General features: G+C 45.8%; 1 protein-coding gene across 6 annotated transcripts in view; it reads left to right on the top strand.

The window, feature by feature from the left end:
* The window catches only part of SMARCA4 (SWI/SNF related BAF chromatin remodeling complex subunit ATPase 4), a 186,753-nt gene that overhangs the window by 130,000 nt on the left and 42,065 nt on the right, over positions 1-14,688 (top strand). For all 6 annotated transcript variants that reach the window (XR_015050977.1, XM_085853449.1, XM_085853454.1 and 3 more), the window contains one exon: positions 3,434-3,597. Coding sequence is in view for 5 of the 6 variants with exons in the window: in XM_085853449.1 (XP_085709575.1) it covers positions 3,434-3,597 (164 nt within the window). In the remaining variant the exon portion in view is untranslated. The remainder of the gene's footprint in view (positions 1-3,433; positions 3,598-14,688) is intronic.

Raw genomic sequence — 14,688 nt, 5'->3', positions numbered from 1 at the left:
TGTGAAGGTTTAGAATTGCGACCTGAAGACGAGTGACAAAGAAACAAGCTGGTAGGCGACATGGCTTCTTTGCTCGAGGTGGAAAGCTGGTTGACGCGGCTAGCCGATATTCATGTTCATGCTATCAATCAATTTAGCACAATAAATATGATTATCACAGCCCTCTTAGTTTGCGCCCAGAAACCCGCCTTGTGAAATTTCAGGCATGTTTCCAAAGAGACTCTAACAAATGGCAGCCCTGGTAATTCCATTTATCTTTTCGTTAAAGATTTTATTTTTTTATATGATGCTGTAAGACATTCTCCTTGGGCACAAAAAAACAGGTCCCTCAGAGTTCCAGTTTCAGAGGTATTGATTTTTTTTGTACAGTCCACAATAAGTGTACGATGTACGATAAAGTATTTTAGCCGTTGCTAAGCAACGGAGGTGTGCATAGCAACCATTCATTTTTGTGTACATGCGAGCCACATTGTACACATTTCACCCAAGTATCATCAAAATCAGACTCTTTCTCTTGGAGATATTCGCAATTAACCGTTTCTGAAATGTTCGACATGTACTCGCCCAAAACCTAATCTCCTCCTACAAATATTTTTTGTTCGGGCTGCAAATTGGCATGAAGGGAGCGAGATAGATTGCGCACAGAACTCTAAGCTTCGATTTTTCCATTTTTTTTTTCGATTTTTTGACCACTTTAAAGGGCCGTTGCTATGCCGTTGCTAGGGCCAGGGGTCCCATATTCGAAAGCACACGATTCCCAGAAATGTTGGTCCTACCTACCAAATTTCATTGGAATCGGTTGAGTGGTTTAGCCCCTAGGCTTGACCAAAGTTTCGCAGACAGACAGACAGATGAAATGTCCAGAATAAGGATGCTCTAAGAGCAGCCAACAAATGAAAAATCACTCATCGAGTGACACTTGGCAAAACAGAACAAAGTGGAACGGTACTTGGTCGAGCACATACCTCCGTCAGACTGAAGAGTTTATGTTTTGTGGGCCCATCTTTCATTGACCGAGGCAACCCCGATGATAATGTTCTGCAGGTGGAGACGATCAGTCATCATGACTGCATTGCAGTGCTTCAATAAGTATTCATCATAACTTGGCTTACATGTCAGCAATATGTGGGCCCAAACCACTGATGGGCTGGATCTGAACCAAAATCTAATCCGCTTGTTCTTGTCACCTAACCAAGTCGTCGACCTAGTTTTGTCATAACTCATGTCCAACATTTTTAGATATCGTGATTGTGTGTGTGTGTGCGTGTGTGTGTGTGTGTGTGTGTGTGTGTGTGTGTGTGTGTGTGTGTGTGTGTGTGTGTGTGTGTGTGTGTGTGTGTGTGTGTGTGTGTGTGTGTGTGTGTGTGTGTGTGTGTGTGTGTGTGTGTGTGTGTGTGTATTTTGGCCCTATCTCTCAATTTTAGAAATTTGGCCTATGCTGACCTTTTGACCTTAAAAATAGTTGGTTGTTGAATTCAGTGACCTGATATGCAAATCCTGTTCACATTTCAAGTCAATACAATGAAAACTGAGGATTTTAGAAATTGCACCTAAGTTGTTGACCTTTGGCCTATGTTGACCTCAAATAGCTGGTGGTTGAATTCAGTGACCTGATATGCTAATCCTCTTCAAATTCCAGGTCAATCGAATGGAAATTGTCAATTTTAGAAATTTGGCCTATGCTGACCTTTTGACCTTAAAAATAGTTGGTTGTTGAATTAAGTGACCTGATATGCAAATCCTGTTCACATTTAAAGTCAATATAATGAAAATTGAGGATTTTAGAAATTGCACCTAAGTTGTTGACCTTTGGCCTATGTTGACCTCAAATAGCTGGTGGTTGAATTCAGTGACCTGATATGCTAATCCTCTTCAAATTTCAAGTCAATCAAATAGAAATTGACAATTTTAGAAATTTAGCCTAAGTTGACCATTTGGCCGATGTTGACGTTTTGGCCTACATCACCCTCAAAAATAATAGGTGGTTGAATTCAGTGACCTGATAAAAAAAATGCTCATCAAATTTCAAGTTAATCGAATGAAAATTGTCAATTTTAGAAATTTGAAAAGTTGTTAACCTTTGGCCTATGATGACCTTTTGACCTTTTGACCTCAAATGAATAGGATTCTGTCGGACCACCAACTCTACCATTTGCTGGTTTCATGAAGATTAGTTTAAAATTGTGACCTGTAGGCGATTAAAGGTGAGCAGACAGACAGACAGACAGACAAGCCGGTAGGCGGACATGGGTAGTCGGCCATTGCTAGGCAACGGAGGGGTCCATATCAATGGTTCTTTCTCACACATAACTAGGACATACCATGAACCTACCATACCAGTTTCATGTATATCTGACTCATAGTCTCTGAGATATAACGAACTTCGTTTTTTTATTGTTTTCGACCAGGGTCCATTCAAAGTCTATCTTCTCCGACAGTTTTTATAGGATCAGGCTGGAAATTTTTGACAATATGGCTGAATGTACTGCTCACAGTCGCTCGTGGCCCGATTTTTGATTTTCGAAAAAATTAATTTTTTGATTTTTCAAAAATTTCAAAGTCCCGTTGCTAGGCAACGGTGGTGTCCATAGCAACGGTTCTCATTTGCACACAACTAGGTCATGGTATGAACCTACCAACCAAGTTTCATCGAAATCGCCATTGTATCAACTGAAATCGCCATTTTAAATACTGATAATTAGAACAAATATCAAAAAAAAAATTTTTTTTTCGACGATCGACTACCCAATATTATCAGTATCGACGGAAATACTGATAAGGGTAGAAAAAAAGAAATAAAATTTTTTTTTGATTTTTTTTTATCGACTACCCAACATACTCAGGAAACCAATGAGCTTGTGAATGTTCAATTTCACAAGTAAAAAAAAAAATAAAACCATCACACAATGAAGTATTTTTACTGCAGCCCTTAACAACAATTCTAACCTTTTAAAATTAAAAACATCCTTTTTCTGCTTTATTGTTTGGCAACGATCTTGCTACTTAATCATCACACACTGATATGATAGTATGTCCAGTTGATTGTTTTCACACTTCCTGCAGCATGTCTGCATGGCTTTAACAGCATTACACTGTGTAAAATGCCTTGCTGAACGACATGATATGACTGTACAGTGGATGCAAAACAGGAAAGATTTTAATAAGAGTCTTGTGAAATGTAACATTGCAAAGAAAAAAAGAACCCACAACAACATTCAGAGTGTTTGTTCACAACATGTCTGATGCATTCATTCATTCATTTGTCATGCTACTTTTGATGGAATTAAAATTTTGCAGTCAAATATGTTCAAATAAAACTAAGTGAATTGGTGAAATCGTCGAGGAAGACCATTTATGATTAGTGAGGATGTGCTCCAGAACCCCTGATTTGAAGATTTTCACTTTGCTTTTTCTCAACCACCATCTGCTTCAGGGACGACCAAGTCTGATGAGCGAGGCACTTTGCTGAAGATGTTCAATGAGACCAACTCAAACTACTTCATCTTCCTGCTGAGCACACGTGCTGGAGGATTGGGCCTCAACTTGCAAGCTGCTGATACCGTGATCATCTTCGACAGCGACTGGAACCCACATCAGGTTGGCAATGAGCTGTTCACTGGTCATTATGCTTTGCATTTGTAGCTCTCTTTGATAATGGTATTCTGCCTATATTCCATCCTCTTTAATTCATTTGTGACGTCGCCACGATAATAAATTGTGTCCACTCGGTTCACTCTGTTGCCAGGTTCTACGCCTTTTCCATTGTAGTACTAGATGATTGTAGTATATCCTGCATGGTATTCTGCCATCTGGTATGTCATCTTCCCCTGCGGTGCTTCCAAGTGCACATGATGGTTGAATGGAAAGTACAGCAGCTGCATCTGACACTCAGTTTCTGCATACAATACATGCTAAAACCAATGTAGCTGTGCACCATCAATCAGGCTGGAAAGGAATGAAAGCCGAGACGTGTTCTGAAGTCGTATTTGTGATTTGCCCTTGCAATCTTATTGCGAAGATGTGTTGAAGAGCCCGTGTATCAAAACCATTGATGTATTTGTTTATTGTTGTGCTCCTGATCCATCTCTCACTGGTATATATGAACACAGACAATACTAAAGATTTCGGAAAGCCTATTTGAGAATTCCATACCGATGTCGAGGAGGTGAGTGCCGAAGTGGCCAGCGCAGCTCGTCTATGGCATTTGGGCATGGATTCACCATTCAAACAGATATTTGACTTGAGTTCAAATTTGTTGACTTGTGTTGACCTCATGATTGGGATTGCCTGTGATCGTCAGTTTCACCAACATTATGTCTTCCTGATGATTTAATATTTTTTTCTTGCTCCAGCTGACATGTAAGACAAGTTATGATGAATACTTGCTGAAGCACTGCAATACAGTCATGATGACTGATCGTCTCCAGCCACAGAACATTATCATCGGGGTTGCCTCGGTCAATGAAAGAATGCTTACTGCCAAAATACACACCACACTCAGAACCAGATATAGTCCTGCATCAACAGTTAATAGGAAAATATTTGGGGCCAACTCACAATCTTGGTATATTCACCAGCAAACTCAAAGGAGTCATTACCTTCCTGGGAGGTGAACACAGAATGTTGTTACATTATAGCGAGCATTGAGAATGTTTACAATCTTGCTGGGGTTTCTTACTATTGTGACGTCCACGGGACTTGAACAGTCCCGCCAACGTAGAATGAGCCGAAACGATGGAGGCGATTTATTTTTATATAACCCAAAGACGGCGGTTCTAATCGCCCTACCGCAAACGGGACGAGGAAGGTGGCACGAGTCACTTTTCACTGAGTTGATGATGTTTATTCTTTTTTTATAATTACCAGAAATAACAAAACTCGGCAAGAAGAGGGATCCGGGGCGATTCGACGGGATGGTGTGGGATCGGGCGTGGGGAAAAACACAGACAATTCCAATGAATATACAGTTCTCAATCCCTCTAAGGCGCCAAGCAGACACACACACACACACACACACACACACACACACACACACACACACACACACACACACACACAAAACGTAGCTATTCCTGGTGGTCAGGCTGGATCGTGGTGTGGACGCAACTGTCCCTGGATCGGCGTCGGACGAACCGGCCTTGCTCTCATCGGGGGGGGGGGGGGGCAGGAGAAACCGCGGTGCTGTCGACCTCCTAGTCCTGGCCCAAGTCCGCCCACAGCCGCCAGGGAACCAGCTCCGGCGCCAAGCCACGAGCAGGAGAGGGAGGCAGGTCCACCCGCCGCCCGACCCCGTATTCCGAGTCAGCAGAACCCTAGAGCCAACCAAAGCGAGGCATGAGGCTCGGCAAGGCTCCCAGGCACGATCAAGAGCACGATCAAGAGCACGGTCGACTCAGCACAGCAACCAGGATGCTCTCTGCCGCCACAGGTTCCACACCAAAAAAACACGAGCGTTCTGGTTGTAATCTTCTTCTTCTCCCTTTTCGACCCCGAACAGAACCTTTTTATCCTTCTGTCCTCGTCACCTCCAATCAAGCCGTTTATTGGCCCACTGCCGTCGCCTTCCGCCAATCGTGATCACGGGGCGGAGCCATCCGCTGAACTGTCCTGTGACGTCACGGCCAGTCTTCAGAGAATACCAAAAGGGGTTTACGCAGACACACTTACCCTATCCCGTGTCCCTATCTAATTACGTGACATTTATCATTTCCCCCTTGAAGAAATGAACATTTACTAGACAACTTATCACCACTAAATTACTACTTATTACATCGAGATCCTGGTAAACTCGAACAGCATGGCATACCTAATTAAACATCCTAATTACCCTTTGAATGCATACCCCCCCCTCAAACCTAACACTGCCCCCTCCTCTGGTACCGCAGTTCCTGCAAGGTATATCACAGGTGCTACAGTACCAGCCTTAACACTTACTGACTCACACCTAAATAACCTAACAAAATAAAGTAGGAGGGGCAATGGGCAGCGAGTCGCAGCTAATTTACCTATCCTGCTTAATGTACTACCCCCTTATGGCCTTATCCTCGCCTAAACAATCATTCGTTTTTTATTTATTTTTTATTTTTTTTATTTTATCACATGAGAGCACTGAGCGAAGTTGCACTCCATCCTCCGGATCATCGCTCTTGCCCAGCACTCTTCCAGTGATCTGGGGAGGGGGAAACAAAAGGTTCCACAAAAACACAACACTTATACTTTACATTCCTACTCTAAGCCTTAACGACACTATTCACAGGATATTTACACTTGACCGCCTCCCCCAGTGGATGCTAATAGACCCAGCGTTACCTGGGGAGCCAATTTTCAAATTTGCTTGCCCCAAAATTATGCGGACATCATGCCCTTGCTGCACCTGTCAAGTTGTGCGGGATCGAGTGGGACTCACACATCTTCACAACACTCACACCATGGTCATCATCACATTTCTAGGTCATGGTCCTCATTTTAATCATGCAGGCTGAATCCCGTCATGGCCGTGGAGTGGGTTACCACAAGATGATGGGGGCATCTCAGGTGCAACCATGCCCACAGGTAAGCTTTAGTCCAACCCGGACGCTTCTCCGCCCCGCTCCCTTTGATTCCCTCCCCCCTGGTAGCCATCAGCTCTAATCCCGTACAACACTCTGGAAGGGGTCTCACTGGCTCCTCTGGCCTTCCTGGGTCGCCAAGGTCCTACCCGCCTTGGTCGCCCAACCAGACCCTCTCCCAGTTGCCTCCAGACACTGTCACCATTAGCCACCAGGTGGTGAATCTCCTTGAAGGGGGTCGCAATTCACGCTCACCGTGAGCTTCAGCAATCCCTGTGGACAAGCACATCATACCCACCCACAAAACCCACATGACTCCCCCACCCCATCGGCCTTACATGTGACACCTGCATTTCTAACACTTCACCGACCACGACCTTCCCTGTTACCACACCATGCCCAATAAAAAAACAATGTGTGCACCAGACATTTCACTTCTTCACTTAAAACAACTCACACAGCACTTCTCACCCGATCCACGCACCAGCCATTGGACAGCCACTCGTGCCTGTACCCACTGTCCCGATTGTCACTCTAAAACCCAGCAGAACTTACAAACCCATGCCAATTTTTCCACAATTCATTTTTTTTCCACCAAAGGAGGGCACTTCGCCACTATCTCAGCAGCCGAGCATGGCCCTATATTCTCAGCCCAATCTAGTTTTTCCGACCCCCGACAGTGATCTCCGGACCCGACCTATGAAAGGGCATCTCGGATAGACCTGGCGGTTCAGCAGGAGGATTCATCCTCTGAAGCATTTGGGTAATGCCAATTTCTCCCAGCCCCCCTCCCTGATCCTGAATCTCTGCCTGTCGGATCGTCACCGATGGCCTCTCGGGCACCCGACCCGGCCGACTCCACGAGGCCAGCCTGGCTGCGCACTCGACCGCTCGGTGCACGGTGGGTGGATCCTGTAGCTCCACTAGCGCTCGGACCTCAGGGTCAGGAAGAGCAGCTAAAAATTTCTCTAGTGCCAGTCTGTCCCACGCCTCCACTGTAAGGTCCCGATACGCGATCCTGACTGATTGGTAAATGTCCTGTGCCAGCTCCTGCCCTGTCTCACCTGGCTTTAATCTGCGGTGCTGGAGCTGAGCCCGCACCAGATCACAGTTTGCCGCGAACCCAAACCGACGGCTCAACGCCTCGCAAATGTGGGAGCTGGTCAACATCCCCTCCGCGATCACGTTTAACACATCTGCGGCTGGTCCCCGCAACGTTGCCACCAAATTCCCTGTACGTTCCTGCTCATTCCACCCGTTTAGTCGGGAAATGCACTCAAATTGCGTCAGAAAAGCTTCAACGCTCCCTGACCCGTCGAAATTTACCAGGGGGATCACTTTTCCGGTGGCCCGCTTCTCAGTTTCTCCCTTGTCCGAATCCAGCCCAGGGATCAAACACCCTTGTGGCTGCGTATCCAATTTCGGAGCCCACTGTGGCCAAAGATGTTTTGTGGTGAGGGTCTCATGGGTCAATTTTTCCTCCTGTTCCAAACGTTGAATGGACCGATTCACCTCTTCCCGCAGGATCTTCTGGGCCCGCACAACCTCCTCCAAGGCTCCGTCGCGAGTTTGTAGCTGCTCCTCAACCAACCCGGACACTCTACTTACAAAAGACGGCTCTACCAGGCCTTTATCCAAGACTTCATCTTGGCTCATAATTTTATCTTGTTCGTCCAAACGAGCCTCCAATCCTTTTACCTCCTCCGCCAAATCCATCTCTTGCTTCCTCAGCTCTCCCCACTCTTCAACTTGCAGCTGCATACGAGCATCCACACAGGCACGATGACGTTCCAGGCTTTCATCCACTTTATCAACCCGAATGTTCGTTGCATCAATTTTATCTACCAATTTTTTCCGTATATTTTCCCCCTCCAATGTAATTTCTACCTTTGTTTCCTCCAATCTATCCTCGAATTTACTTTGTATTTCCCCCAATTTAACATCCACACACTCCTGCATCTCAGTTTTCATTTTCTCCATCTTTTCCCCCAATTCATCCCTCATTAAATCAATCCGTGCACCCAACTGTACCCCCATTATCCCCAATTGATCTGTCATTTCTGCCCTCTGTGTCACGAATTGATTTTCCATTTGTGCCGTCATTTCTGCCATTTGTACCGTCATGTCCCCTATTAAACGTTCCAATTAAACAGTGTCTGGATCGACATCGCGCCGGTTTCCGGCGCTGCCGGCCCCGTTATGGGCAATGAAGCACGGTCCACGCTCGGAATGGGGGAGGTTCCAATCCTACCCCCGTCTCTCCCCTCTTCCCCCGACTCGCTGCCAGACACGTGGCCTTCCTCCTCAAACATCTGCACATCCGCCATGGTGCAGAAGTCCCGTTTGCCGCCAATTAATTTAAATTTGAAAAATCCCGCCAAAATTTTCCCGCGCTCGCGCGCTTTTCTGTAATAATTTTATATTCCAATTCGTGGCGAGATTTTAATCCTGGTATATAATTTAGAGGGGTTTGAACATCCAACACTCTGACACCAATGTGACGTCCACGGGACTTGAACAGTCCCGCCAACGTAGAATGAGCTGAAACGATGGAGGCAATTTATTTGTTTATAACCCAAAGACGGCGGTTCTAATCGCTCTACCGCAAACGGGACGAGGAAGGTGGCACGAGTCACTTTTCACTGAGTTGATGATGTTTATTCTTTTTTTATAATTACCAGAAATAACAAGACTCGGCAAGAAGAGGGATCCGAGGCGATTCGACGGGATGGTGTGGGATCGGGCGTCGGGAAAAACACAGACAATTCCAATGAATATACAGTTCTCAATCCCTCGAAGGCGCCAAGCAGACACACACACACACACACACACACACACACACACACACACACACACACACACACACACACACACACACACACACACACACACACACACACACACACACACACACAACGTAGCTATTCCTGGTGGTCAGGCTGGACCGTGGTGTGGACGCAACTGTCCCTGGATCGGCGTCGGACGAGCCGGCCTTGCTCTCGTCAGGGGGGGGCAGGAGAAACCGCGGTGCTGTCGACCTCCTGGTCCTGGCCCAAGTCCGCCCACAGCCGCCAGGGAACCAGCTCCGGCGCCAAGCCGCGAGCAGGAGAGGGAGGCAGGTCCACCCGCCGCCCGACCCCGTATTCCGAGTCAGCAGAACCCTAGAGCCAACCAAAGCGAGGCACGAGGCTCGGCAAGGCTCCCAGGCACGAACGATCAACTCAGCACAGCAACCAGGACGCTCTCTGCCAGCACAGGTTCCACATCAAAAAAACACGAGCGTTCTGGTTGTAATCTTCTTCTTCTCCCTTTTCGACCCCGAACAGAACCTTTTTTATCCTTCTGCCCTCGTCACCTCCAATCGAGCCGTTTATTGGCCCACTGCCGTCGCCTTCCGCCAATCGTGATCACGGGGCGGAGCCATCCGCTGAACTGTCCTGTGACGTCACGGCCAGTCTTCAGAGAATACCAAAAGGGGTTTACGCAGACACACTTACCCTATCCCGTGTCCCTATCTAATTACGTGACATTTATAATTTCCCCCTTGAAGAAATGAACATTTACTAGACAACTTTTCACCACTGAATTACTACTTATTACATCGAGATCCTGGTAAACTTGAACAGCATGGCATACCTAATTAAACATCCTAATTACCCTTTGAATGCATACCCCCCCCCCTCAAACGTAACACTATCTTTAATAAGAGCCTAAGGTGGTCTTGATCCAGTGATTGAAAGGTCTTGATATCAACGTAGGCTGTGTCGGTTCTCTTTGCTGCTCTTTGTCTGAGTGCAAATATCTGATTGGTGATCTATTTGATGTGAACCTGGCCTGTTGCCATCTGCGGCCGGATCGCAGCACATTCTTGATGTGATTTAACAGTATCCATGCAAGTACCTTTGCTATGACTGGGAGAAGAATGATGCCTCTGTAATTATTACACAGTTATAATCATTTTTCCAGTAATACAAAACAGTATTAATCCTAATAATAATATCCCCTCTCCCCAAGTGGTTTTGCCTCGTTTGACAAATGTGTATCAATAGTTTATCGTGGTGTTTCGTGGAAAACCCTTACCAGGAGTAAACGTATAAACCACAAACACCTTTTTAAACAGTCGCTACTGTTGTTTAACACTCAAATGAAAAAAATATGGAGGAATCTCGACATCCTTGAGGTATTCTACGCTTACCGTGTCTACCATAGACTCACGGACCTGAGCCTAGATCTACTGTAATCTATATATACACCAGAGACAATAATAACATGACCCTTCCTTCTGCTCCCTTTGGGAGTGGGTGTACTCGTAATATATATATATATATATATATATATATATATATATATATATATATATATATATATATATATATATATATATATATATATATGTTTATGTGTGTGTGTGTGTGTGTATATATATATATATATATATATATATATATATATATATATATATATATATAGTTGTATTTCTGTTTGTCTGTCTGTTTCTCCATCGATGGAATCAGCCACACCAGTAGTAACCCCATCAGGCATCATCTTGCATACCATTGGATTCCTCTTAGCAAATGGAGATGAAAGAAACCATTTTCATACCTACAGGGTGGGGGTAGACCCCAATTTTCCATGTAGATGTGTTTCGTCGTGCCACCCAGTGGTCGGCAGTATTACAAATCATCTTTTAACTATGAGGAAATTCTTGCTGCCAAATTCTCCTGAATGGATAGAACAAATGATCCATTGAGGCATTGTCAGAATGCTTTAACAGTTCAAAGGTCATGCTCTGGATTCCAGGTGTTTTTCCATTCTTCAGTCTCATTATAATAGCTTGATGAGTTTCTGCTATAGCGCATGTGTCAATACTGATTCATTTGGTACATTATTCAGCCAGATCTATCAATTCAGCCAGTGGGTTTTGTGGATTGCAGCATAGTAGCATAACACTGAAATTATTTCAACACTCAAACTGCTTAACTGCATCAGTGAGAAAGTGTCCTGATGCTGACTTGATGCTGCCACAAGTTTCCCTCACAATCCCTCTCTTTTGGAGTTTCTTGGAGTGAGTGCTCTGTGCTCGCATATCTTTACAGCCGGCTGCTGTTTCTGCGTCAGCTGCCCGAGCCTCCAGAAAGATTTGCTTATTTCATTGGATAGCTTGGCAGTGTTTTCTCTGCATCTCTACTTTCTCAGGTAGATTTGGAAGTTGCACATGCTGGCACTTATCAACCAGCTTTATTGACTTATCAACCAGTCTCAATCACAGAAGTCGAAGAAAGTCCAGGGACATTTCAGGCCAATTTTCCTCGTTGGTTCGTTTCTCCTCCTCATCGTTTTGGTAGCATTTAAGATTTGCTGTCCCATCGCTGACTGTAAAACCATGAAGCTAATACAGTTGGCTACATAATCTCTATTAAAATGGTATGTGCTGTTTGAACCTGTTTGAACGTGCTGTTTGAGCATACCCCATTTCATTCAATCCTGTACTAATGCCAACAGACAGGATGTCCAGCTTTTCATCCATCCAAGGGACGGCAAATACATTGATGAATTGGCCTGCCAATGAAACTGTAAGAGGTTAAACCCCCCACTGAAATCCTCTTCTGGCTTGAGCCTCCTTAACCTCCATGAGGTACAAGGGGGTAAACTAACCCCTTCCTCTCAAGTCCCCCTCTCACTTGTATACCTCCATGAGGTGTAAAGGGGTAAAGCTAAACTCCTTATGAATGTAAACCTTCAGTCTAGGTAACCTTCCCCCTCACTTCCCCTCAAGTTTCCCAACCAAGCTCAAGTTGAGAACACCCCCTTCCCCTCCCCACTTCCTCCTCCCCTCCCCCCTCTTCTTGCTCCCCTTCCCCCTCACCTTTCTCTCCCTTCCTCTTCTCTCCCTGTCGCTCTCTCTCTCGCTCCCACCATCCTCCTTGCATTCCTCCTCCTCGCATCCTTTCCCTCCCAGAGTGTATACGATGTGTCGTGGGGTGCAGCTCTCCTCCCTTCCCTGCTCCCCCACCCCTTCCTCACTCCCCACTCCCACCCCCCCCTCCACTCTCTCTCTTTTTCTCTCTCTCTCTTTTTTCTCTCTCTCTTTTTTCTCTCTCTCTTTTTTCTCTCTCTCTTTTTTCTCTCTCTTCTCTCTCTTCTCTCTCTTCACTCTTCTCCATTCTCTCTTCTCTCGCTTCTCTCTTCTTCTCTCTTTTCTCTCTCTCCCCCCACTCTCTTGATATTCCTATCAGTGACATGATGGGTTGTATTTGTTCGTCTTAAATATAATAGAAAAAAGTCACTGTGGATGAAACCAAGGCAGAAGGTCTGAAGGGAGTCGTGCAGCATATCCATGCACAGTTCACTTGGTGAAAGAACATTTAACATCACATTCGTTTATGCTTTTCCTGCACCTATTAGCACAACATGAGTTTGTCAGTATGACCTGTGTTGAAACCTATTGGAATCCATGGCAGACATAAAGGTGAGTATGTCTCGATAAGGTAAACAATGTACTTGGTGCCTTTTTACTCCACCCACGCAAAGTTTAAAGTGGGGTAAAGCAATTGGTTCACTTCTGTCCATCCACACACGTCAGTTTATGATCGAGGAACAATTTAATTTCAATTGAATGTTATATTTTGAAAACAAATCTGAACATGAATCGGAAAACTAACCTGCCATTTAACAGTACTTTGGCTCTGCATTTGTCCTGATCGCACATGCGCAGAGGAATGGGGATAATATTTTTACTCTGTCCACCTGTCTGGCAGTCAAGCAGAATTGAAAAACATTCCAAAAAGGAAGCTTATTATTGTTGTGGTTTCCCACCCGCTCGGCGTGCAAACGACCGCTTTTAGCTAATTGCGGCCGCGTGCCCACCGGACGGGCAAACCGAGTCGCAGCTTTCGGATCAATACTGAAATCCAGCTACGGGTGTGTTTTTAATCACACCGTAAATCGGCCCAACTATTCTGTCCACGCGCAACAGGGTCCGATCGCCGAATTGTCGATTTACCTAAGTATGCGCGTAGACAGAAATGCCGGGATTTACACCTCGACGGGACCTGTATGGATACGAGCCATGGTACGCAGCTCGCGCCGTTTGCAATTTGCCGAGCGGTTGTATATCGCCAAGTCCCGCCGGATCCGATTACTTTATCGGCTATTAACAGCCAGCTAATATTCCGTACGTAAAAATGGCAGTCAATGACAGGAAAGGACGCAACGAACAGGTGAACATTCACACAACAACATTTATTTGTAACACGTATGCAATCATGCAGTCAATAAAGCAATGCAGGTAAGGGACAAAACACGAGCAAGACAAAGCCAACAGCTGTTGTCTGTAATTACGATTTACAGGCACTTAAACAGTTTTACTTATAGGACAAGGCGCCACAGACTTTCATTCAAAAACCCAGGAAAGAAAAGAAGAAAGTGACCATGTCCGTGGACCCCCGGGACTCCGTCCTCCAGACCCCAGACCCCAGACTCCAGACTCCAGCCTCCACTGCTGGCGTCTCCTCCCAACCCGACTCTCTCTCTCTCTCTCTCTCTCTCTCTCTCTCTCTCTCTCTCTCTCTCTCTCTCTCTCTCTCTCTCTCTGTCTCTGTCTCTGTCTCTGTCTCTGTCTCTGTCTCTGTCTCTGTCTCTGTCTCTGTCTCTGTCTCTGTCTCTGTCTCTGTCTCTCTCTCGTCTCTTCCAACAACCCTTCCACCATCACAGTTCTCTCCTCTTCTGCACCACACTTCTCTGCACCACACTACCTCTGCACCACACTACCTCTGCACCACCCTCCCTCTGCGTTCCAGTGCCTCTTTATATCCATGGAGCCCCGTCCCCTCTCTCTTCCCGGCGCGCGAGGGAATTTTGCCAGAAGGGCATTTTTCTCGGTGAATCGGGCCCGTTTTAATTATCCACTTGGTGGGTTGGGCTCCCACCGCGTTGGCCGGCGGAGATGTTATTTGTTGGGAGGTGGAGACCGTTGTCTGCTTTCCTTGAACGAATGCAAGGCTTCTGGCAACAATACAGAGCGAACCAGTGGGAAAACCCTGGAACAAAACCACTTGGAACTGTTGGCTCAATGTGCTGAGGTGGAAATGCGGTTGTGGTTAAGGTGGTTGCGGTGAAGGCAGTTGTGGTGGTCGTGATA

The sequence above is a fragment of the Eptatretus burgeri genome, chromosome 2, assembly GCF_056783735.1.
Source record: "Eptatretus burgeri isolate ZD-2024b chromosome 2, Ebu_testis_v1, whole genome shotgun sequence".
NCBI lineage: Eukaryota > Metazoa > Chordata > Myxini > Myxiniformes > Myxinidae > Eptatretus > Eptatretus burgeri.
Note: the sequence above shows the minus strand (reverse complement) of the source record. Positions and strands in the feature narration are given on the sequence as shown.